This window comes from Melospiza georgiana, chromosome 7, assembly GCF_028018845.1.
Source record: "Melospiza georgiana isolate bMelGeo1 chromosome 7, bMelGeo1.pri, whole genome shotgun sequence".
NCBI lineage: Eukaryota > Metazoa > Chordata > Aves > Passeriformes > Passerellidae > Melospiza > Melospiza georgiana.
In genome coordinates this window covers 15,916,924-15,943,285 of record NC_080436.1, presented here as the reverse complement: position 1 = coordinate 15,943,285, position 26,362 = coordinate 15,916,924, and the positions used below count along the sequence as shown (strand labels likewise).

The following is a 26,362-nucleotide window of genomic DNA, read 5'->3' as shown; positions in this document are numbered from 1 at the left end:
CATCTCCAGGATTGAGTGGTAAGGTTATTACTTTGCTATATCCTGTATAGGTTTTGTATCTGTGTGAATACACAGTGTAAACCATTGCTAATATTTGCAATATTTCCCTGTGCATTCTTTCACTAAAGAAGCCAGGTGGAATAAATCCTTTTCTTCTCTGCAGTTATAGCAAACTAGAGATGGCCTGTGCTGTTCTATCTGAATGTGGTCATAGTTCCATTGACGTTTTAGGAAATAACTTTTATTTTAACCAGTCTAAATTTTAAACAACACTTAAATATATAATCTCCATTGGAAACCAGTGGAATAAAACTTGAGAGCTGCATAGTGGAAACTAGAGGAGAAGAAATTAGGTGCTCTCAAGTAGTCCAGTAATGAGTAACAATGTTTATTACTCCTGAAATCAAAGGGAAAATTCTAAATGGCTGAAATGAAATTGAAAAAATAATGGGTTTGTAGATAGCATTTGTTACACCAAATTATCAAGCCAGGGTGCCTTAATTTCAGAGAGTAAGTTGGTCAGATCCTTGGTAGTGTTGGAGTGTTTTCATGCTGCTGATTTTCTATCTAATCATAAGCTCAAATTTCAGTTTTGACTGGTGATTCAGGTTGTGTTGAAGTCAGCTTTCTGAGTAGGTAGAGGAATTCAGTACTTTGTCCATTATCTTATGTTTGTTGCAGAACTCTTGAGATATATATAGCATGTTGTATAATTAAATTAAAAAGTGTTACATGACAAACCTCTATGTGACAGTTAAAATGTGAAAAATTAATCTGTTTCCATTTTAATGATGGCAGATAGTCATTTGGTATAATTCTGCAGCTTATAGTTGTTTGTCAAAACAGTATAAGATAAAACTCATGAAATAAACAGTACCTGTATGCCTTAATCTTAGAGCATTTATCCTTGCAAACATCTGAGAGAAAAACAAGTCTTAATATTCCCTTTTTACCTACAAGGGGTCTGTGAAAGAGGCATGAATATGTACCCCATGCCTATGGGGAAGTTAGCAAGAGCAGGGTCTTTGAATATTGCTGGTGATCTGGGCCATGCCAGGATTTGTGGAGAAGGATCACCTTTCCTTTCACAGCATTTCAAGGCAAATAAAAATTTGTCTTTCCCTTTAAGGGAATTAATTTCTCAGTTTTTCTTGTTCTTTGAGTCATAATTTCTGTAGTTTCATGGGCAATTTCATCATCTTGGTACAGTTGTGTTTTTCAACTCAATCTCTGGGGTTTTTGCTCTCTCTTGAAGGCCTCCTTGTCACCCAGTTCCTATGCCATTTTGTAATTCCTTCTGCCTGCTGATACTGATGCATATTTTTAGAATGGTGTCATAATGAAAAGGAACTGGAGTGCTTTTCCAGCTTTCCCTGCACCTGCTGGGCCTCTAAGTTACACGCCTGCTGATTAGTGTTCATCATGCAGGTATAGAACTTAGTTCAGTCACTAATGCGTATTTTCTGTTTGTGGAATGTTGCTAAAGATTTCTACAGCTTGTTTCACCTGAGGTAATTATTATGCATCACCAAATATATGCACTCATTTGTCTCTTGATCCGTTAATTTGTAATGGGGATTAATCAAGCTCTGTGCACACTGTTCATATTTACTGTTTTCCTTATGCCTTTACTAGGGTGTTTTAGGCTATCTAAGTCCTCTTAGGAGTTTTCTGAGAGCATATTATTGTTTATCGAGTTAAACAATTCATTGCTTGCATTTGGGATTCTTCAGAAGGAGGTTGTGATACTTGTTTGCTTCATTATTCGGTGGCTTTTGGAAACCTTGACAATGACAAAACCCCTTGTGATACTTTTCAGAGGTATTCAGATTTCTCAAGTGGCTAGGTCTACTCTGTCACAAACCAGACAAGAATAAGCTTAGGTTTCTGTAGATGTCTTACAATTTTTTGCTGAATTCTGCAAACTATCTTGACATAGGAACGTGGAAGGAAGAGTGATAAAGAATATAGATTGGGGCCCACTTGATTGATGCCAGGGTATCAATCAAGTAAGTGTTGAACAGACAGGGAGAAAAGGGAAAGCTGGCCGGAACAGGGTATTCCCAAGAATCTTTTTGCATTGGTAATAGTTATTTTCTTTTTTTGAGATGAATTGTCTTAATCTTGATTGAGATTGCATTGTCTGAAAAATATTGGCCAAAACCAACCAAGTAAATAAAAATCAAAACACAATGGAGAGAAAGGAGCGGTTTTACATAGTCACAGTAGAGTAATAACCATAATATGCCTTATTTGTGGTTGCTGTGTCCTGAGGTGATTTTTAAAAACACTGTTTTACCTGCAAGAATTGAGATGGGTACTATAAGGAATTTTTCATCAAAATTGTGAATTATATTGGAGTATTTTTAAAATATTCCACTTTTTCAATGAACATGAGAGGTTCTGAATGCAGTATTTTGTAAAGCAAAGTTAGTTCGTAGCTCTGTGAAATTCACAGGAATTTCAAAAGTCAATGAATTTAAAATTTGTAGCAATGATTTGATTTTTGTTTGGCTTTTCTTGTGAGTCAAGTTTTTTAAACTGTTTTTCCAAAAGTGTTTTCATTAGGAGTAGAAGGTTTATAAAGGGAAATAATGAGTCACTAGAGACCATCTGTCTGTCTCAATTATCTTTATTTGATTGAATGCAAGTAAGGAAGGTTTTATTAATAAAATAATATGAAATAATAAGGCTATTTTTTCACAAGCAGTAAAAAAGTATCTTAATATCTAAATTGTCTCCTATGTGAAAGAGTTACTCAAAACTCTGCTTTGTTCAGGTGTTTTTCTTGTTGAATTTTAAAGTTGTTAGGGCCATGAGGGACCACCAGGTCATTAACTCTTCATTTAAATAAGCCGCATCAAGAGATGTTAATATAGGTAATATTTCAGCATAATTGTGAGTTACTCCATGCTGTGGACAAAGGGCTATGGAGGAAGGAAGACTACTACTGGCTCTGCTGCTTTCCCTGCTTTCCTTCCTGTCACTGGGTTTGGTAAGCTTTAAGGCCTGTAATGCTTGAGCAAAATATCAGCTTCTCATCTGAGAAAATGATCTGAGCCTTCTCATCAGAGCACCAACCTGTCTGAGGTCAGGGTCCATTTCTAACTGCAGCCAATAACGGGTATTTCAGAGGGAAGCAGAGAAAGAGTGTCATGATTAATATTGCATGATTAAGAAGCCTAGTCAGTTGAACTTTAAGATCCAGACTTGGATTGTTTTACATCCCTCACTCAAGCAGGAAAACGGTTTGATTTTAAAAAAGTCAATTCGCTGATTTAAGTAGGGGAAATCAATTTCACATGGAGTAAATGAGTGTCAGTATGTGGAGGGGTTTTGGCTTCTCTTCTTAGAAGTTAATGGGAAGTCCCTTTGCCTGGATTCTCTTAAAACATTTCACTACAGAAGTACTGGGAAACTTTTCAGGACTGTATCCCTTGGGAGTCTGAAAATTTTGATTTGACATTTTGCGAGTTGAATTTTATTATAGGAGAGATTTAAAACATTGGGTCATTGGAATGTTTTTCAATAGATTAAGTAATGGCAATTCTCTTGTAAATTCTGAAGGTGGCTTTTTTTGTTGTTGATTTTCAAGTAAAGATGATATTCAGGGTAAAGGAAGCCAAGCTAGTGTCATCAGTGTACAAAATTTTGTATTTCTCTGTGCCTTTTTTCATGGTCTGTACTAGGTCTGAAAGATTTTCATAGTAAGAGCAGTGTCTTGATACTCTGTAGATGATTAGGTAGGTGCTTGTCACAACTTTAAGCACTGAATTCCTTAGCACACTGTACATGGGAATACTGGTTTTGAAAAGCTTGCTTTTCTCAGTAAAAATTACTGTGTTAAGGAACAGTAAACACGAATCTGCTTGGAAGTGGATGTTTAGCTTAATAGCAGTGGATTAGTTGGAACGCAAAGGGTAATTTATGCATAGATAATTCATTATGTGTTTTCATTATGTTCGCTTTTGCTGTCTTCCCACTTCTTTTTAGCAGAGGTCAGGGTCAGTTCCTTGGTTTAAGCACTGTAGATACATAATTAAAGTGTAGCTGAAGCATTTTTTCCTTCTCTGTGTTTTCCTATTTTTAACCTACTGTGTCTTTCATTAGTCTAACAAAAGAGAATTGGAACCATTTGATTTAAAGAAAAAAGACACAAAGCTCCAGTGCTTGCCAGCTATCTGATTTCTCTCTAAAATTTCAGGGTTAATCTTGTGAGAACTAACTAATTTTACTGGGGGAAAAAAAAAAGTCTGGAACAACTAGATTAATGCATTTTAGTTAGAAGGTGATTTGTTTCCTCTTCAAACCTGCAACTGGAAGATTGTGGCATTATTTCATAGTAAATATTTGAACTTACGGATAGTTTGTTTAGTGTTGTGTAGGATGGAGCAGCTGCTCTGTTCCTGTCTCTTACAAAAGATTGACCAGTTTCCTTAACTGTACCTGGAAAACTTACCCTTGCCTGCACATTGTGTTGCTTTCTCTCCTCCTTGTAGGGCGCTTTCTAGCCCTATTTAGATATTTTTCTGATTTTCATCATTTGCGTGTGTTCACATTACATAACATCTTGAGTTCCAGCTCCTTCTTCAGGACTTTCAAGACATTTTAAGCAAAGGCTTGAGCACCTAGCTGAAAACAGGGAAGGAAATATGTGGAAAAGGAGGAGGTGGATGAGAAGTGTGACAGGTTTAGTTTAGATGAATACTCTGAAAGCCTTCTTTGGATGAATTTTTTATCATCAGTACCTGTATTGGTTTAGTATATGAAAAAAGTACACAGCAGTCATCAGACTCTTTATTTGGATAAATCTGTGCATGCTTCCTCTTTAAAATGCCCTGTAGGAATTTGCCATGCCCTGTAAGCCTTTGCTGTCTACCAGACATCAACACCTTTTGTTGATGGATGCTCTCTCTTCTGGAATGGCAGTGTTGGAGGAAGAGGCATGAAACTGGAGGTGCAAGTGAAGAACATGCAAGGAGATACAGCTTAATAGCTGCATCTGTGAGCTCTCTACATCTGGCTGACATTTAATTTGCCTTTTGCTTGGCTATGGTCAATAAAAACACCACATAGCATGTTCAGAATATCAGCTGTGCTTTTCTGTTTGCAAGGGAAACATTGACATTCTGCACTAAAAGATTTTTTTGAGTTATGGCACCTTACTAATCGGTACCTTTTCTTAAAAATGCTTGAGAAAGTGTTGACTATGACTAAAATTGCGAAGGAAAACGCTACTGGAATGGTAAATACTTTGTGTTTACTCAAGCAGTAGGTTCTTGTGACATACACATGATGACAAGTTTTGCCCAGTAACCCATGCAGTAATCAGCTTTTCTGAGGTACTGTCTTCACTGTGTTGCAGAACAATTAATCTGCTTTAGGCTGTGCCTACTGCATTCTTCAAGAGTAATTCTACCAAGCCTTTGTAGCTGGGGAAGCTCAAAGCACCTCAGTGAACTCAGTCTTGCTGCAGCAACACATTTCTTTCTGGCGAGGGTTCCCTTTAAAGCATCTGTGTGCTCAGTGTTGGGTTGGGTTCTTCAGTGATCTTGGGTTGTCTGCAGAGAAGCTTTCCGCTAATAGATCTTTTCCCATTGTGTAAATCACAAACTGCTAATTCTTGATACAGGTTTCAGGAGAGGGAGCTATAATATTCCACAGCCAGGACACTGCAAATCTGAGGAATAGATTGATTCGCAATTTAATATGACCACTAAATGTGCAGCACTCTGTTTAAATTTATCTTTCCATGTTGCCAGTGCTGTGCATGCTCACTACTGTGTACACTTTCTCTATCTCTTTGCTGAACAGTACCTATCAGTGTTTTTAATAATATGCATGGCAAGCCTTGTTGACAAATGTGATAGATGGTAAAGAATCCGTCAAAAATCAATAGTATAGCATCTTGGATCAGGTCATGCTGGACAGGTGTTCTCCCCTGAGTGAGACCTGAGGTACCTTCAGTGCAGCTAGGGGGGAGGGAGGTGCCAGCATGTGTTGGAAGAAGGCTGAGTGCTGTGTTTCTGGCTGGGGTGAACTCTGCACTTCAGAGGAATTTTGCTGACATAAAGACTTTTAAAAAGTTTGGTCTTTTTGACTCCTGTAATAATGTATCTGTATGCATTCCACAGAGTAGATTCTTCAAGATTTCCTGAGGTAGGAGTTCTGCCTGTTTCTTGAAGAGCAAGGAGGAGATACTCAGCCTACCAATGCTCCTAGCCTATGATCCCCAGCTAGGGATTTTCCTCTGGTTTTTTAATACTGATTTGATGGGCCAGACATGTGTTTTCTTTTACTGCAAAATGCATTTAAGATCTGTATGGGAGATTTCAAAGGGCAGTAGGTCACGAGTAGGTTACTAACTTCGCGAATTTTTTTTTCCTATTTATGTATTTGTTTGTTTTTAAAATGTGTTGAATATTGCAAAAATTCTGTAAATTACATTCTTTTGTCACAGCTATCAGCCTGTAAGACAGTAATTCTGCTTTCTCCTACATCTTTCTTTAATTTTTTTAACCTAGCTCTGTCAATCTGAAGAGTCCTAGCACCTGTGTCCCCCATGTGCCTTTGGAGTTTAGTAATTAGTATTCCTAGAGCTCATCCTATTTAGAATCTCACTCAGCCATGCCCTGTTCCTGAATACTTTGTCCAGTACAGTATAAACTGTAAGCCAGCATGAAATAGTACAGTGCTGAGTTCAGCTGTCCTTGTGGGCAGATTAAACCTGCCTGAAGAGGGACAGAACAAGTGAATGATACCAAATGTGTCTGAATCGCTAATCTTGGAGGTTCTTAAATGAAAAAAACCAAATCAAATCCCAGATGTTCTGGTTTTAAAATTTTTTAACTGTCATGCTTGCATAGGTACAACATAAAAAATAACAGGTCCTCAAAGGTCCATGAAAGTTGGTGTCAAAGGCTGTTTTCTTCTTGGATGTAACTAAGAGTCCCATTTGTTTGAGAAGGAGAAGTCTATTTAGACTCATGGATTTTTAATTAACATTATAATTTCAAAGTTCTTAATACGTGTATACAGTGTGCTCTTATTCTGAACGTTTAGTGCTCTAGAACATCTGTAAGTTTTAGGATGTACCAAAAATTTTTAAAGTAATATATAATGTGCACGTGGGCTATTTGTTTTCACAAAGAAGCCTATTTTTCTTAGTGTGTACATTTCATGTTCAGTTTAAAAGTAAGTTTGTATGTTTTCTTTGGCTTTCGGCCTACTTATAACTGTGACTACATTGACTTAATATGACAGCTCACCTGTCTGTCGCAATAGCCCTCAAAAAAATTCCTGCTCTTTCTTACAGTTGCTTAGGAAGACAACTCCTCCCTAGAGCACACAGGGTTATTTGGGGACAGCTGTAATTTACTTAAATTTTCCCTGTGCAAATGAAAGCCCACTCACTACTTCTGATTTTTTTCTGAATCTAAAGGGCTTGGCTGCTTAATTTACTTATGCTTTTTGATTTTGTAGAAGTTCAAAAGACAATGTAAGTAGCCCTTTAATTATCTTTCTTTGTGTGTTAAGAGAATTGGAGGAAGTAAAAGATGGAACTGAAAGAGGAGTTAATTTCCTATGCATGCATTTTTGAGGTTTTTGGTAACCACACTGATTAGCTTTTCTAACCAGCCTCACCAGAAAAAAATGTATTAAAAAAAATCTTACAGGAAGATTTTGTCAGGATTTCCCCATTTGATTAATGAAGTGGTGAATACAGGAAAGAAAAATCCACAAATGCCTGTTGATGGTGTCTGCTTTATAAATACAGTAACATGTAAATCTGTTACTTTGGGATCAGTGATGGCTTGTTTTTCAGGGTCTTTCCATTTAATATCTAGAGAACATCAGTTCATTACAGTGCCAGCATTCTTTAAAGAACAGTTTACAAAAAATAAAAGCTCCCCAAAACTCACTCTGTTCCCTAATTTAAAAAAAAAATTATAAACTTACTTTTCAGTCTTATTCTATATTTAGCCAATCAAGCTAAGAATTATTGTATTTAGGGCAAATTGCTTCTCATTAATCATTGTGCAACTGGATAAAGGTTCATAACAACAAAAAATATTCCTGTTTTATTAGGAAGCAATGCCAGATTTTGTCTAAGGTCATTTGAGTAATTGTGCTCCTTGTGAGAGGGCTCAGCTGTGCCACTTGGGTTCATGTTGTACCTAATGTGGTGTGACTGTGCTGCCGTTTCAAGGGCAATCAGACTCCTGATGGGTTTCAGTGCAGATTCTTGCATCAAATCAAATGATCGTAAAACCATGGTTCAGCAAGATCAGTCAACTGGTGCCAGAGGAAGTTGTGGTACTTGTGAAAAATCATCTGAGGTAGGGAGGGCAGGGTGGTAGTAAAGAATCTGCTTGGTTGTCTTATCTAGCGAACGTGTGCTCTCTAGACCTGGTGCACAGGGAAGGATCAGAAGTCTTTCTCTCTAGCAGTCTGCACTTGATCAGTTAGACTGAGTGTTTAACTCAGGGCAGCATCTGAAGTGGCCATTTGGTTCAGTTCCACGTGTTCTGTGCACACTGAAGGATTGGCAGGCAAACACAGCTCACAGCTGGAGTGTTCTGAATGGGTGTGCCCAGGAGTTGACTGCTGGCCACCGATCCTGGGTGCTGGGGGTGTTCAGTGCTGTGGGAGGGACTATTTTGGAAGATGGACACTATTGTGGAATGAAGGAACCATGTCTGCTGAAATACAGACATTGCTAAATTTTTTACGTTCTAGCCAGTTCAAGTACCTTCCTTTTCCAGTCATGTCACCCAGAATAGAGTTAAGGTCACTGTGAGGCTGACAGTGTACAATAGTCAATAGGAAGTGAAACAGCACATGCCATGAAACAGCATAAGTCTGTCAGAGATAATACAGAGGTTTTTAATAACAGTGTTAGAGGAAGGAAACTTGATAAAATGAGCTGAGTTGCACTACTGATCACAATTTTTTTTGTTCTTTGTTCATCACAGAGGTTTTATGCAACTGAGGGAAGAAATCAGTATATTTAAATATGATTTGACTTGAAAGTCTCAATGTCCTTTCTGTGTGATCTTTGTGTTTTAATGTGGCCACATGGGAAAATTGAAGCAACTCACATGGAGCTTAAATTAAGAACATGTAAAATAACCCTCCCCTCTGCTTTTTTTTTTTTTGATGATTAAGTCTCTCCTCACATAAAAGCTTATTATTTAGTATTCTAATTAATTTACTTGACGGTTAACTTACGAAAATGTCTAGTATTTGATTTCTTTCCCTTTTAAAAAGCAGAAATGCTAATCTAAAACAATTAAAGAATTTCATGGCTGTTTTACTTTTCATTTTATTTTCATATATTAGTGAGCTCTGAGTAAAATATTTTTTCTACCCTTTCTGCTATCTGATCAATCAGGAATTTGTTTTATTGATATATGGAGATAGAGAGATATTCGAAGACTATGGAGAATTCTCTGAATAAGCTTATGAGATTTGTTTCCATGTGCTCTTTTTCAGTGAAATGACAAAAACAGTGGAGATTTCTGGAGAAGGTGGACCCTTGGGAATACATGTAGTGCCCTTTTTTTCATCCTTGAGTGGAAGGTAAGATAGTTTCTGCATTGCTCAAGAAGTATATTAATGAAAGGATTTCAGTTGTGCTTATCTTAAAATGCTTGTTTACCTGAAGGAAGACAAAAATTGGTCTATGATGCTCATCCATTACCAAAATATTTACTAGTCCAAGTTCTGTATAAGGCAACCATAGAATCATTTAAGTTAGAAAAGACCTCAAAAATACTTGAGTCCAACCATTGACTGATCTCTCCATCTTGTCGACTAGACCACAGCCTGAAGTGCCATGTCCAATTGCTTTGAGTCAGTACTATCATCTGTATTCATATATGCCCTTTTAATTGTCCCAGCTTTTATTCTCTGAATGGTAAACTGGACTCAGTAGTTTTGTGTGGTGTTGGGTTGGTTTTCTTGTGCTCTTGTGGGCTTGTTTGTTTTTGTTTGTTTTGTTTTTCCTAAATTGAATATCTCTGCATAGTCTCTTCCTTAGTGACATACCAGACAAGAAGAGTCAAGAAATTGCTTGCCTCCTTATACCTCATACTTTTCAAGCCATCTTTCAGATTTGATTGCATAGCATTTATAAAATGTGCTCTATACCATGAACCCTTTTTTGTCACAATACAATTACTTTAATTATAAATGATTTAACCAAGTCCATCGAGATCACAAAAGCCTATTATAGCAGCGTGCTCATACTGATGTGCTGTAGTTAAGACTGCGTCAGCATTTTCATTATAGCTGTTTTCCAAGCTATGTAACTAGGATGTGTTAAAAAAAAAATCTAGGCTGAAATTTGACATACAGAGGCTTAGCCAGAGAGTTAATTTGACACTGACAGCCGTGAATAAGAGATGGGAAATTGCCAGAGCCATAAATGACACTGCTTTATAGTAAAATGTCTGCCGGTTACACAAAGCCAATTATTGCAAAAGTAAAAATTGTCTAATTCTTGAATATTTCTTTACTTGTCAGAATTCATGTAGGACAGAGAATGTGAAGGATTGAGTTACCTTGTAAAGGTCTGTTTTCTTGGCAAGATCTGAATTTGTAAGTGGACCCAAATTAATTCAGATTGTTTTATTTACCAAAAGGGAAAATAGATGTCCATCTGCTGCCTGTAAAATGGCATCACTGTCTCAAGAAGAAAGTTGGTCTTCAGTGGCAACTGTCAGAGATCCAAGTTCTGTCCTTGGCTTTTTGGGCTGCCTGTTGGTCTTGAGAAAGCCACCTGTGTTTGTTACCCATTCTGAGATCCAGACCAGAGCTCCTTGATATAGGCATGCCATAAAGGCTGTAGTGGGTACACCATACTTCAAGATCTTTCAGTAAAACAATTTTGATGAAATTGCAAGCTATTAAAATCAGTAATTGTTGTGACTGAAATGCAGTTTTGTACTTAAGTATCGCTGTGTTGAGAGCTGCTTTTAAAGACCTGCAAGAAGAAGAGTTCTTGGTCTACATTGTATTCATGTTAATGTGTCCTTACTTAGAAATGCTTTTGGGGATCTGCTGGAGTAGAGGAGGTCTTTGACAATTGAGGTACTGGTTTAGGTAGTTGTCTTTACATTTTAAGACACCTCTTAGCAGAACTGTACTGATACCTTTGTTAAAGCACTGGACTGGCTTAAATGGCTTGACCCTCTTTTTTTCATCTATTCTGAGACCAGAGTATAAATTGTGACTCATCATAACATGAGAAAGTACAGAAGAGTGTATTTTATTTCTTTTGGTGACATGATAGAATTTATGAGGACATGCTGGCTCTGACTAGCTGGGTCTGGTATTTCAATTGTAAAGTTATCTGCTAATAAGGTAATGCTGGCTTTAGCATAGTGCTGCTGCAGGCCAAAATTTTTCTACAGGTCATTAAAACATCATATTAATTTACAAAGTCTTAGTTTATACAGGAACTACAAAAGTAATGGAAATAATTTTCCCCCTTTCTTTTGCACTTAAATATCATTAAAAACAGGAAATTAAAATTTAATAGTGAATTAAAATGGTAAAATTTAGGCTGTGGAAGAAAGTAATGGAGGAATGAATTCAAACTGCCTCAGTCTATATAACTCAAGGCTCGTGGGCAGTACAGCACACACAAGTTTCAGACAAGTAGGCCATCCTATTGCATATATGAATGCAGTATCCAAGCACACAGGATTAGTGAGCAACCAACTTAATTTGTAATTTCATTTATTTCTGTACTTTTACTGGTTTGCATTTTAGCATAGTTGTATTTAGGTAGTTCTAGTTGTATTTAGTTAGTTCTTAGGGTTAAGGTTTTTGATTGCCACTAGTTGGATGTCATCTAAAGGGCTGTGGCCCCTCACCATCACTACTCTTTTTAATCCTTTGGGAAGGATAACACTTGTTACAAGAGAATCTTTATGCTATGAAATCACTTTTTTCTGTTAGATACTGCAAAGAACTAATATTCTGTAGAAACTAGTTTTTCACTTAGTAATTGATAGGACAGAAGTACAAATTTTTTTATTGTTCTTAGACAGTAAATCTAAAATCAAATGCTCAATGAATATAGTGTCACTTGAATTAGTTAATGGTGTACTGTGAATCTGTTGAATGGACTTAGATATGAGAGGCAGTCATGAATCTGAGACAAAAATACAGGACTTCTGCTTTGTGATTGGAGTGCTGGCACATTGAAAATTGCACATTAATATTTTATGAAGTATAACCAATAGAAAATGGTCTCTAAAGGTCATCCTTGATGACCATCTTTGATGCTGAAGTGGTATGGAAATTTAGTGGACAAAGATTGATTATAGAAGTTCTTTACAAACGCACAGTTGTCAGGAATTTTTGCACACTGTAGTGTATCATTGGCTATAGCTATGTTGAATTATAGTTTGCAACACAGCAGTGTTCCAGGTAGGCCAGGATTAGCCAAGTGCTCCTAGCAGAGTTAGCAACACTGGAATTTTGCACCATCCGTACTGGCACACTTATTGCATTATTCTGTGCTGCACCTCCATTTTCACTTGCACTTAATTTGTTAACAAAGAGCTTGGGTGTTGATGTTCTGCTGCTGTCCTGCCACAAGAATGAGTAGCAATGCTGTCTTGTATCAAAGCAAGGGGCTTTGGCAACTGAAAACTTGGTGTTTGCAGAAGTAGAAAAGTCAGTTATTTTTTCATCTCATTCTAACTCCTGTTTATTTTATTGTAGTCAAGGTAGAAAATTACTTTTAATCTGTGCTTTTACTTGAAGCAGTGGCAGAAAAATATGGCATAAGCTATACTGACATTTTTAACTGGAGAGGGGTCTAGGTGTTTTCCTCTGTTTCTCCAAGTATGACCTACAGGACTTAATGCTCCCCAAGTTCTTGCAAGTTGTAAAGCATTAGTGTGCTGCAATTTTTCATGGTATATTTGGAATCCCCCCCTATTTCATTAATTAGTCAGCTGAAACCTTCCTCTAGGTTAAGCACTTCTTACACAGAGAGTCAGTCTACTGTATCATTTCATACGCAGTAGAGATTAATATCTATTTTTACTTCTCTAAATTTGTATCAGCACAATAAGGACAGTTTGCACTAATGTTTTGCCTTTTAGGATGCTGGGACTCTTCATCCGTGGTATTGAGGAAAACAGCAGATCTAGGCGTGATGGTCTTTTCCATGAAAATGAATGCATTGTGAAGATAAACCATGTGGACCTTACAGATAAAACCTTTGCACAGTAAGTGCTGGTTTATATTTTAACTAGCCAGGATATTATGCAGCGCTGTGTTTAAGTGATTTGTAAAGGGATTAATACTGATTTCAGAAAAAAAATGCCTATAAAATTGCTATGTGGCAGAAACTTCATAATTTTCTTTCTGAAACCTCCAAATAAGATGTAATTTGAGGAGTTTTAGTTGAACTTACTGTGCTTACCTAATTTAATAGCATTAAGTTTTATATTTGCTATCTTCCCTTTCTAGTTCTTCTATTACTTTTACCATATTCTCTTTGTAATTTTTTATTTCATAAGACCTTCAGAATGAGTCAACATAACAGCATGGTGTTTAATGTTCTTTTGCAAATGAAATAAGATGTTTTTATTGTGCTGCAGCTTTTCAAGCATTAATTTTTTAAAAAATACTTCTACTGTCAGACTGTGATTACTTGAGCTAAATGGAAAGTCTTACTTCTTATGACTTTTATTAAAAGTCTGTTGACATTTATTATCTATCTCAAATAATTTTTAACTAACAGGTTGTTTTGATCATCTATGGATTAATGTGGCATTGTTGCTCAAAAGAATAGCCTCTCAAATTTCACAGATATTTACTGTAGTAATTAAATAGTAATTTGTTTTTGCTCTCAATCCATATGTTCAGACAACTGAGTGATTGTTTATAGTATAACAAAAACTTACTGAGATGTCAAGAGAGTCGAGGCTTAACTTTCTAAACAGTAAGCCAAATGTTCAAGGCTTCTAGACTAAAATCAAATACATTAATTTCACAGTTAGGAATAAATATTTACAAAATAAGTTTCACGAAACCAGTGTCGTTCTGTAGCATAGGTATTCTTGTTTCTGAGACTGCTTTTTTCCCACCTGATAGCTTTTTAGCTACAGCTTTCTGCATATTTGGTGGTAAAAGCACTTTGCTTTTACAGAACGGCTCTATACGTGCCATTCTCTTCCATCCATGCAATTCCTAAATAAGATATCAATTTTAGCAGAACATAATTGTCTGTCTGTATCTTGTTAAAACATTCATTGCCCCACTGTGCAGTTTGGTAATGAAATTTTGCAAATAAGGTTTGCTTGAATCAAAACCTCTCTTTTCAAAATCCTGTGTGATCTTTTCTTTACAATGTGTTGTCTCTTCTGTGTTTTCTTCTGAGTGTAACTACATCTCCAAAGGCTTTCAGCCCGTGAGGTGTTTGTGGAGTGGAGGACTCTGCATGTTTTTCTGTAAGATTACTAGATTGTGGGGCAGTAGGAAATACTTCAGGAAATTTTCTAGTTCTCTGTCAGACTTTCCTTCAAAATGCAACATGCCGGACACTTTCTAAAAGCTTGTGTAAAGTTTTGGGAGTTGGAAGGACTATTTACCCTAAGAGTTAGCTTAAAGAGATTGGTCTTGTTAGACTCTCTCTCTGTTATTGGGAGTGAAAAATGTCTTAAAGGTGACTCAGAGCAGAGCCTAATTTTGTTGGGCTAAGTTTCCTTATGTTACAAAACCAGGTAGTGTGGTTGCAGTGGCAATTGAGGAAAAAATACGAGTGTTGAGGGCTTAATGTCTGTTTGGGGACAGGGGAGAACATTTTAGATGAGCTCTAACATATTCCCAAATCTTGAATTGTTCTGCTGAATTATTTTCCAAAATACTTTTCTACATCATCTCTCTTCCCTGGCTGTGGAGACTGGCTGAAGGCTCTTTCCAGGCTGAAGCTAATCTCCGTGAGCATGCCTTTAGTTTTCATCTTGCATGATGTAACTGTGCTAACCTGACAGAAGTCCAAGTCAAAGAAATCCACTAATTGTAAAAGCTACAACAAAGTGTTGTTCCAGTGACTGTTGACCCAGAAATAACAATCTGATTCTCCTTAGAGAGGAAAATCTGTTGGCTGGTTTCAAATTGACATTTCTTCATAAACCTTGTAAAAGCTGTTTTAACACTTAGACTGTTACATGGTGTCTCTTTCTAATTTCAGCAGACTTTCTAGTATTGCTCCTGACAATTGCTTCTTCTGCAGCTGTAGCAGCAGCAGCCTACTTTCTGTATTCCCACGTTTATAATAGCTATATATTGGGACTGTTGGTCTACTTTTTCATTTGCTGCTAATCTATTCAATTACATTCTGTTGTGCTGCAGAGTTTCTAGCACCTCTTTTAACTGACTCGCTTACTTCTTTAAAGTATGCACTTGGGGTCTCAAGAAATATAAATTTCTCCATTCATTAGTTTTTCCCTTTGAAGTGTAGCCAGTTATTTTGCCCCTGAAGACTGCGTTTAGACTTTCCCATAGGATGTCTTGAGTGATTTCCACTAATTTTTGTTTGAAGGAGATCTTATGTTTTTTCTTGCATATATTTTAAATATTAACCTTTTGAAACTGAGTTATTAAATTACCTTGTAACATAAGACCAAGCAGCTACTTACAAGGATAAAGATGGGGTGTGAAAGAAACAGAGTTAACATTTTACATCCTTTATGCTGGAAGTGTGCCATGGCTTCTACTATCAGGGTAAGGTCTGTCCTTGACAACTTTGACAGGCTATAGGTGAATGGATAACCTGTAATCTCTGCTGAGACACTGGAGCCCAGTCTGTTACAGCTCTGAAACACAACCCTTGAGGGTGATACTAAAAGAATGCCTCCCTACAACGTTCTCCCTGCTACGTTTCTTTTCCAAATTTGAGATTTCTGTCTGGCAGCTTCACCTGTCAGTGAATGTTGCTATTCTGATTCTTGATGCTTTTGCAGTCAGTGTGGCAAGACTGGTTCTTTCCCACAGCAGTACCCATTGGGACTGACCCCTGACTTCAATGTCTTCATGCTACAGAAAACCCTCTTAAAACAGCCTCTTTTCCACCACCTGCAGTTGCAAGGTGGATATATTGTGCAACTCTGTTCATCTGGGAAAGCAGTAGGTGTGTTTTCAAGACATTTATATTTGCGGTGCCTTCCTTCCTGTGTCAGTGTAAAAAAAAAAATAAAAATTCAGAAGTACTTTAAACATTGATTCCTGTTACTTAACTGAGTGTAAATCCAAAGCCAAGACTTGAGCAAAATAGTGACTCAGACTGACGTACCACAGAAGGGTAGGAGATAAATGCAATGTTCTTAGAAGGACTCTATGATTTATTTAAAATTTAATGTAGCCATTACTTTCCCTCTTGCCTCAGTTCAGCTAAGCAGAAGTTTTCAGTTTTTAATTCTCAAACTGCACTTGAGCTACTACTTCTGTTCATACTCAAGTGGTCTTCTGCAGTATGGAAGAAAATCCATCACTTTCAACAGAAGGTAGGAGAGAAAAGCATAGAAAGAGGAAAGTCTCCTTTGTTCCTTTAGAATCCAAGGTTTGTAACATGGCTTGATTGTCCAAATCTACAGGTTATTCAAAATCCAGGGAAGGCCTTATGAACAGTTCTTTTGGCCAACTTGTCTTAATCCCCCTTAGAGTGCATGGGAATCTGAGCATGGTGTTGTTACCATGGTATCAGTTCACATAATTATAGAATGGTTTGGGTTGGATGGGACCTTAAAGATGATCTCATTCCAACCCCACAGGCATGGACAGGGATGTCACATACTAGATCAGATTGTTCAGGGCCCCATCTAGCCTGGCCTTGTACATTGCCAAGGATGGGGTATCCAGAGCTTCTCTGGGCAACCTGTTCAAGTACCTCACTACCCTCTGAGTAGATAATTTCTTCTTAATGTCTGGCTTAAATCTTTCTCTTTTTGTTTAAAGCCATTCTCCATTGCCCTATCAGTATCAAGGGGAATAGTTCCATTAAATGCTCTAACACAGTTTTTGGTGTTGCATTTGAGCACATCTGTAAAAACACGGATTACGTGAAATCTTCATATCCACATTGCAAAAGGTTACTGCTTGAAAGATGTAATATCGACCTATTTATGTAAAAACACAAATAATTGCACCACTTTGGTCATCAGATTTTTTTCCTAGTGTCTATGTATCCCATACCCCCATCCTATTTTATTGCTGTGTAATCAGCCCGGAGTTGCATTAGGGATTACAAAGGAATCTGAGGTGCAATTAGACTGGATTTGGAAAAAATGGAGAGTTGAGCTTGCTTGGAGTACATGTATTCACCAGAACAATTGGTGGTGAGTGCTCAGTGTGCCTCTATGCCAACAAGAAAATACATAACAGACAAGCACTTCAAAAAAGCAGCAAGCTCTATCTTCAGCAGTCTTTTGCCATCAGACCTTCCCTTTCTGATGCTCTGCATGAAGAAATTTGTTCATCAGTTTATTCTGGCTGGTATGTTTTCATAGCAGCTTAGGAATTCCAACAGATATGCTGCTCCTACTTGAAATGTAAGGCAATGCTGTAGTTTCGAAATCTTATTTCATGTGTACTTTTCTAAAAAAGGGATGCTATAGATGTAAACATAAAGTAAACTTTCATCTTATTCACTGTAAACAACTTCAAATTTTGCCCACGTTTTCTAGTTTGTCATACGAATTTTGTTATCTTTCTTTTAAAGGGCTCAGGACATCTTCCGTCAAGCAATGAAATTTCAAAGTGTCATCTTGGAAGTCCTTCCTCCGTATAACCGAGAGCAGTATGAAAAGTCTGCTATAGCTCCTCTTTGTATTCTGAATAATGAAGAAGGAGTTACAAAAACAAAAATTCCACCTCCTCTTCATCCAAAACCTGCTGTGAAAACTATTAATATTTCTGGAGCAATCTTGGAGTCAGGTGTACAGGGAGCACTGCAACAAGCTAAGAGCCCCAACCTCCCACGTCTGGGTAGAAAGCCTTCTTCTCCCTCACTGTCTCCACTTATGGGATTTGGCAATAAGAGAAATGCAAAGAAAATAAAGATAGACCTGAAAAAAGGTAAGTCTTTGTGATGATATGATTAATTCGGTATCATGTTCTCTATAGTAATACCTTAGCCTTTTAATTTAACAAGTGACGTTGAAGACACAAGTTATTTATCATTTAAAAGTACCAAAACTTTCCAAAGGTATAGCGATGTAAAGAGTAATGTTTTCTACAGTGGGCTTTTTCATAAATTTTGGAGGTGTGTTATCCAGATTTACTGATTAGGACATCTCTGTTACTCACTGTGGAAGCAATTTCATTAGCAACAAGTGGTTTTAAGAGATAGTTCAGTCTTTTCACATGTATAGAATCAAAGTTTGAACTGTTTGCTGGTCACCTTTGTTATTTTATTTAATCAATTAATTGACCTCAACAATGTTATGACGTTCTTTTAAAGATATGTTTAAAAATCTATTCTGCCATTTCATGTTTTCCAAGAGCTTGACCACAGATTTACCTGTCTTTCCCTTTTTTATTCTCTCCAAACCTTTCTTTTTTTCTTTCATATTAATTCAGCTGTCAGGAGGCCAAATTTGTATGTGTATAACTTTAATTGCTGCACCATGCAGCTGTGTGTCTTTGAATGGAATAACAGGTTTATGAACATGTAGTAAAATGTGCTTAAGAAATTTCCAATTAGCATTTGTGTTTTTTATTTGATTTCTGTCTCTGATTTGGCTGGGAGTAAAATTTGATCCTACAAGTGGCCCTTTTGAAACTGTAGCTTTATGCTCACAACACGTTATGAATGTAATCAAGCTCTCATTTCTTAATTTTTGTTGTTTCTTTACCTAAATCACTCATTTTTACTTCTGTACTCTTCAGCTTTGTGTTAATAAAACCCATTTAAGAATGTCCCTATTCTAGATCTAATGCTTTTGATTTTGAAACATTTATATTTCTGGAAATTATATCAATGTGATACTGACATCATGATATCTTTGAAAACTACTACATGGGTAGAAATACCACTCAATATAAAAAGATTTTTATGGCCTCTGCTATTCCCAGTGATTTTAGTGGCTTATAAGCAATACCTGCTAATATTTATTTTACTCCCTAATTACTTGTTATAGCATATCTGTTAACACTTGAGGTTGTTTATTTCTAAGCAGCAAACAACTTCACTTAATGGAAGGTTAGAAATGCCACTTTGTCCTTTCTGAGCAGCACATCAAGTTTTCCATTCAAATCATGTGATATTTTTCCCATTTACCAAATTTCAGTAAAACCTGCTAAATTATATTTATGCTTATAAATAAACAATTCAAATTGCTCTGATTCCATGAAAAATGATTGACATAAAGTGAAGATTAATATTGTAGTGACCTATAGAAAAGGAAAATGCTTTAAAAAGAGAGTTCTTTCCTGTTTTTTATTATTATGTGCCTACCCAAGTATTTGCATCTTTTGCTGTTTTAAGACTGTCTGGGTATATGTTTGGACATCAGTAGACTTCTCCAGACCATGCTTGTGTTTACAGCTTTTTGTTTACCTTCTTTTTTTAAGAGTTAACATGAATGAGTCTCTGGGATATCTTGCTGACATTGTTTGCTTACTTTTAATGATCATTGTTTACATGTTGAAATTTATGTTGTGTGTTCCCCATCTGACATTCTAGGTCCAGAAGGACTTGGTTTCACAGTGGTTACCAGAGACTCTTCAGTACATGGTCCTGGTCCAATCTTTGTGAAGAATATTTTACCAAAAGGTGCAGCAGTAAAAGATGGTCGTTTGCAGTCAGGAGACAGAATCCTGGAGGTGAGGATAAACATCCTTTGTATTTGCATTGCTTAAAATTGATCGCTAGCTCTGTCATAAATGTTCTATTTCCTCATACATAGTATTGATGTATGGAACTACAGTCCTTGCCCTTGGTTTAAAAAGTCATGCTCACAGTTTCTGTGTCACTTGTTTGTCAACAAGTGCTTTACACCATGAGGTGGAAAAATGATTCTTTTCACAAGGGTCCTTGAGGTGATTGAACAAGGGGAACCTGATAAAATCTTGGGTTTTAAAACAGATAAATGTATTGATTTAGGACCAAAACATGTCTAGCCTCTTAAGCCATATACAAAAATCTCCAGTTCATATCAAGCTGGTAAAGTGCTCATTTTAAGGCAATTTTGCTCAAATTGGTCTGTTGAAAATTTTCAGATATCTTGTGACTTACAGTCTTATTATCTAATGGGTTATTTCTACTTACTAACCTCAAAAAGCTCTTAAGGTAAACAGTTTTAATACTAAGGTCTTGTTTCTGCACTTTTCATCTTCAAAGTGCTTTACAAACTAATTAAGTCTCACAAACCCCCTGCAAGGCGAGTAAGTACTACAGAGCTGCTTTAACAGATGGTGAAAATGAGGAGGAGAAAGGTTAAGTAATTTGTGCAGGGCCAGAGGGGGAGGCAGTATGGGAGCTGTTGCTGATTCTTCTTTGCTCTCAGTCGCTGAATGACACCTGTGTTAGGTGAGGAGAACCTAATAAACCTGCTGAAAGGCAGTCAGAGATAAGACACCCTCTGTTCTTTTGTGGCTGTTAGGTGAATGGACGGGACATCACTGGCAGGACCCAGGAAGAGCTTGTAGCTATGCTGAGAAGCACAAAGCAAGGCGAGACTGTCTGTCTGATTGTGGCTCGTCAGGAGGAGGCCTTTCTACCTCGAGAGCTGGTAAACTTGTTATTCTTTCCCAAAGTGTGACTTTGAAACAATTCCATGGTTAAATACTAGCCCAGGAAATAGAAATTGTCAGCTGAGAAATGACAATAAGAGGTAGTCACATAAGGCTTGTTTCCAAGAAGTATTTATACTCAAATTTGATTTTGGGGGTGTTTGATTTTTGTCTACTATAGATGCAATTCCACACAATCTGATTTTTCATCCCCAAAAATGACAGCATAAGCATAACTCACAGGGGAATACTGTAAATTAATTTTGCAAGCGTGAGGTCAAGCATAACTAAAAATGGGTTATTCTCTTTCAGAAAAGCAACAAGCTCTAAACCAGAAATTTAAAGTGCATGTAATTAGCTTGCAGCTTATCACTGGCAAGCTAGTGAGGGTGGCTGCCCCCAGGAGATGTCTCATAAGCCAGGTGCCCAGTTGCAGGAGTGGTGAGGAATAGAATTCTGCTGCACTCCTTACAAATTTTGGAAGCAAGCTTTTCCTTGGCTGCTAGCCTTTGACTTAATAGGCTTTTGGTTGTCTTTTTTCCTTCTGAAGTACTTAATTTTCACTTTTGTTTTCTATTAACACTGCCATGAAACTCTGTTCTCTTTTCTCTCACATAGGGAACGGCATCAGAGTAAAAGTGCTATCTGATACATGCTTGTTTCCCCTCAGAGAAGGTCATTTCTTTGGTTCCCTCTTCCTTATCTTGATTGATGGCTATACTTGACCTTTCATTAAGTCCTCAGGATAAGGGAAGGACAGCATTTCCTGCTTTTGTCTCATTTTATCTCCTTCAAAGAACACAAACCGCCTTCATCCTTTCCTTAAGATGCTGCCTTCTTGCTTTTCCTTTAGACTGTTGTCAGGATCTTCTACAGAAGTACTCCGTTATGTTTCCTCACAGAACATTGCTGACAGTTTTCCTCTTGTTTCCCTGTTGCCAGTAGGACCTTGCTGAGGTCAGGGTTGCCCGTGACAGGACAGGGAGCTGGAAGGGTGTTCAGGTTCTCTCATGTGAGTCGTTTCTCTTGTGCTGCTGCTGCCCACTTTTTCTTGTGAGCAGTTGTGAAGTGTCTTAGCTAAACTATTTTTGTATCCATTTTTCCTTTTTACTGTGTAATTTTTAAGGAGCATAATGGTGGTTTTCAGCCTTGTAATTGGGCCTTTGTTGTCAGTGATTGCCAAAGCACCAAAGTTGGTCATTGAATTGCTCTGCTGAGTAAGCCCTGAGTTGTAGAGTCAGTGTCTGTGTGGATCGAGGGAAATTTGAGTATCAAAGTACTAAATTATCTATTCTATGTAGAATTTCTTTTCATTCACCAGCTCTTCTAAATAAGATCTTACTTTTTGAGATCACTAGCCATTAATAGTGTTTTCTGGGTTTTTTAAGTTATTATAAAGCACATTACTTTAAAAATGTACGTTAAAAAGTATGCATTCTTCTCTTTTCTCTCCTGTTCCCCCAATGTTATACTTATTATGTATTGTCATGGTCTGAATTCTTCTGGAAATCACTGTAGCAGTGTGTGTGTATAAAAGATTGGAAGAATCTAAAAGCAGTTTATAATTTCTACCTGCCACAATTGTGTGATAATAAATTTTAGTCTCTACAGCAAGCATTAACTACCTTTCAATAGGTGATTTACTTATGACTGGCATGATTGAAATCCAGGAAGTAGCCACATTTATCCTGCTGGCTTGACCTTCTCTTAGATTGCTTTTTCTGTGATAGAATGATGCACAAGCGATGGCCCTGACTGTAACAGTGAGGATGGGGGAATTCTAATACTGCTCTGTGTTCCTCATTATCTCAATCAAGTACAACATAATAAAAACAAGAATTACTGAAATATAGTACATAAATTTATGGAACCAGCCCATCTAAATTAAAAAGCCCTTCAGCAACATCTGGTAGCTTACAGCAAAAGTGTGAGTTACCATCCCACTAAGCTACCAGATGTTGATGCTAACATGCTAACACAATGCTTGTTAGAATTCATGAGGTGTCTGAGAATAGTCTTAACAAAGATTTTTTTTTTTAATGGTTTAGCTTTTTTGTTTGGTTTCAGTTTTAGCCATGATATTACATTGGACTAATCCTCTGCTACCTCAAAAGTTACAGTACTGTTTTATCAAAGAGCAAAAAAATGCCAGCACTCTAAATGTTTGTTTTTGGAAGGAAAACTGGTGGATAATCCGATGTTTTTCGAGGACAGCTGTAACTGAGTGCCCTGACAGTGTAACATGCATGCAGAATTTACCTGAATACTTGGGGATTTTTTTAATGCCTGGCAATAATATGGTAATTGCTTTATCAGACTTGTTCTTGCTTTGTGCAGGTCTCCAGGGACTGTAATCTGAGTTGTTTTCTTTAGATTCCCTGTTACCTGTTGAAAGAAAAAGGAGAAGGGCCACCTGGTAAATGTACCCACTCCCCACAGTTTCCTGTGGCAAAGATACATCTGGAGGCTGGACCCATTAGGAACCCATGCACAAAAACCACTTTTGAGCATGTTGTTCCCTAGAACTGGATTTTTATGTGGATTTGCTGGAGAGAATTTGAGAACTGCATGGGCACAAAGCAAATTATGTAATAAAGTCACATTGGTTTACATTTTGTTGCATGGGTCTGTAATAATATAATTTGACTTTACCTTGTAATAAAGCTGCGGCTTGGGGATAGCTTGGTCTCACGAACATTTTCTCTTCAGTATGATAGATGGGAACAGAGTCTGGGTGTTTTGTTACTGTGATCTGTGCTTATGGATTGCTAGCCAGTCGAAAAATATATTCAGAGTAGCAAGCCTTTGTCACAGCAGCCAAGATATGATATGGATGAGGATGAATCAGTGTTGCAAAAAAGTATTATTAAATTTTAGGCAATTGGGGCTTTGGTTACACTGGTTCTTGCAGCATCTGAGAGTTACAGAGTTACAGTGTTTGTGCATAACAAAGGAAAAGAATGGAAAACCCAGTACTTGTAGGGTTGTTACTCCTTAAAAAAAATATGGAGGCTCTAATGAGATTATTTTAATATATATATTGAAACAGATTAGTGAAGTAGGATTTGGACCAACCACATGCTGTCCTCCTTATTATCCAGTTAGCCAAATGTTCCCAGTAATTCATGCCAGCTGTTGACAATGTAGCAGCTAAGTAAGGAGCTGATTCCAAAACTCCAGGGGAAGATCTTGATTCACTTAATTACCACAGTCTACGGAGTGTCCAGTGATTAGTGTGTTCTTTAAGGTGCATTTGGGTTTTAAACTGTGTAACACTCTTTTCTAGAGGATGGTGAAAATTACAGAGAAAACCTGGTTGAACTGAATAGGTTTAGATTTTACAGCTCTTCTCAAAGTGAATGGAATGCACATTATGGCCATCATTCTGTTGTGTTTTGGAAATAGTGTTTTAATCATGTGCGTCTGTTGCATCGTGTTTTTTTCCTCTAGGGAAAATGTATGATCTGAAAGTGCCATTTCTTTTAATAATGATGCAAAAAATTATTTACTACCCCTTTTCTTTCTTTGTCCCTGCGTTGGTAAAAAAGGGAATATTGCTTGAGTGAGAGCAGCTCTGGTGCAACCCATTCTGTGCTATGATCCTTTACAATTCTTTATTTCATATGATGCACAGCAGCAGAGGAATGTGACTGTTCTGCAATTGCCAGAAATAGTATAGCACAAAAAAAATTTGCTTGCATTTTTCTCTAAGTTAGAGCACATGCATTGTAATTTTTGCATATCCTTTATTTTTTGTTTTAAAAATCTCTTTGACTTACAGTTGCAACTGTAATTGCTATTTCTGTTGTTTCTTGGCATATTAACTGATGCCTGAAGAATGGGGAATGAAAGGAAACAAACCATAATTTTTATAACAATAGCTAAATGAACAACAATGTACTTAACTTGGTATTGGTCTGTAAGTCTTTTTTTACATGTGTATTATACAGGATGGAAGGAAGCAGGATGAGTGGCAAGTTCAATTAAGCATTTTTTTCTACTTACCATATGATTAACTTTTATGTTTTAGTCTTCCCCCAGTTAATTTCTTCCACTGCCTTGAACTTATATGCCTGAAGGAAAACCAGTTGGCCTATTTGTTTTAATATTCAAAGCTTAATTTCTATTACTTCCTTTTAATTGTTGCTTGCCTTTTTATGTGCAGGAAATAATAAGTGAAATTACAGCCTAGACTTAACCATTTTTGCACCTGTTTTTGTAGTTCAAAACCATGATTCTAGTGCTCAATTATCCAGAAATGGACAAATAATTTCAGGCAGAAAGTGATTCCAGCAAGTATTATTTCTCTATTGTGTTACCTCTGTTCTAAAGGAGATGAATTGGATAGGAAAAAAAAGTAGTATATATTGAATTTTATTAGCGTACACAAGAAGGTGTTCCGTGTAATGAAGACAAGGATATTGTGAATGTACGTGGCACCTTTCTTCATTTATAAACTATGTAGATTTTTTAATATCCTGAGGGTTTTAAAGCAAAGCTTCATTTTTGACCTATTCTCTTCATCTGGAATAGTTGTGAAGCGAATGTAGGTTGTGTCTACACAAACATATATTTTTCAAGACAAAACATTGTGTGCTGCAACTCCTCAGAGGTTTTCAGCTTCATTATGTATTTCAGAAGATGGTTACTATTTCATTATCTTTTAGAGTATTGGAAACTTTGAGGTTTGTTGATTAGTTGTGCTCTTTGCAAAAGTCAGTGAGAGATCAGTGTTAAGAAGGAATGTGACGATTTTTCCTGTCACATTGAAAAGTATCTCTTTATCCAGGGTTTGCGTGTGACTCCCTAATTTACCAAAGCAGAATAAATTGCTTGATAATCCATGTACCTTTAAAAAGTGGTTGTTTTTTGAGCTCTTATATGCAGTGAAGTGTCCATAAAGGTACCAGCACAGCAAACGTGATTTTTCTATGTGATAGCAGTTGTCAGCCTTTTTGAGGCCACAGAGACCTTATTGCATCTAGTCTACTGTTGCTTTCTCTGTCAGGCCCATCAGAGTGTTATGATCCAGCAATGATTTACCTTTCAGAACCCACTGTTCCTATATTCTAGCAAATATGAGGAACCTTAAAAGGAGGGTCTGAAAGACCTGATCATAACCTTCATTGCCTGCAAAATCCTCTGATGGTGTTCTGCCTGCTGGTAAAGAATAAGTCGGAGAGGATGCAAGTAAGGAGAGAAAAGCATAATGTTACTTGCATTATGAGCTAATATATTCATAAGATGTGTTATTGGATTACTGCCCAAAATTCCTAGATTTAGGAACCCTGCTTCAGAGCACTGCAAAGTGAGAACTACTTACTTGATAATGTAAGTCTTAGCTCTGAGGTTGCCTGAAATTATTTGGAAACCCACTTTAATGTATGAAATCAAAAGTATATATTCATCAGAATAGAGGCATATAAAATCTGGTCTTAACAGAAATTGAGTCTTCATATGTTTTAGATGCATTTACCCGGGTCTAGAGCATTTGCATTTAATAAAACCAGAGTATTTGGGCAATTTTTAAATCCTGCTAACAAATGTAGTGCCTTGCCATTTACAAGGGTCACCAGTTCTATTCCATATACTATATGAACAT

At 37.0% G+C, this 26,362-nt stretch overlaps 1 protein-coding gene across 3 annotated transcripts in view; it reads left to right on the top strand.

The window, feature by feature from the left end:
• The window catches only part of PARD3B (par-3 family cell polarity regulator beta), a 391,325-nt gene that overhangs the window by 160,855 nt on the left and 204,108 nt on the right, over positions 1-26,362 (top strand). For all 3 annotated transcript variants that reach the window (XM_058028158.1, XM_058028157.1, XM_058028156.1), the window contains exons 6-10: positions 9,496-9,582; positions 13,125-13,250; positions 17,747-18,102; positions 19,712-19,851; positions 20,631-20,759. In XM_058028158.1, the coding sequence (XP_057884141.1) occupies positions 9,496-9,582; positions 13,125-13,250; positions 17,747-18,102; positions 19,712-19,851; positions 20,631-20,759 (838 nt within the window). The remainder of the gene's footprint in view (positions 1-9,495; positions 9,583-13,124; positions 13,251-17,746; positions 18,103-19,711; positions 19,852-20,630; positions 20,760-26,362) is intronic.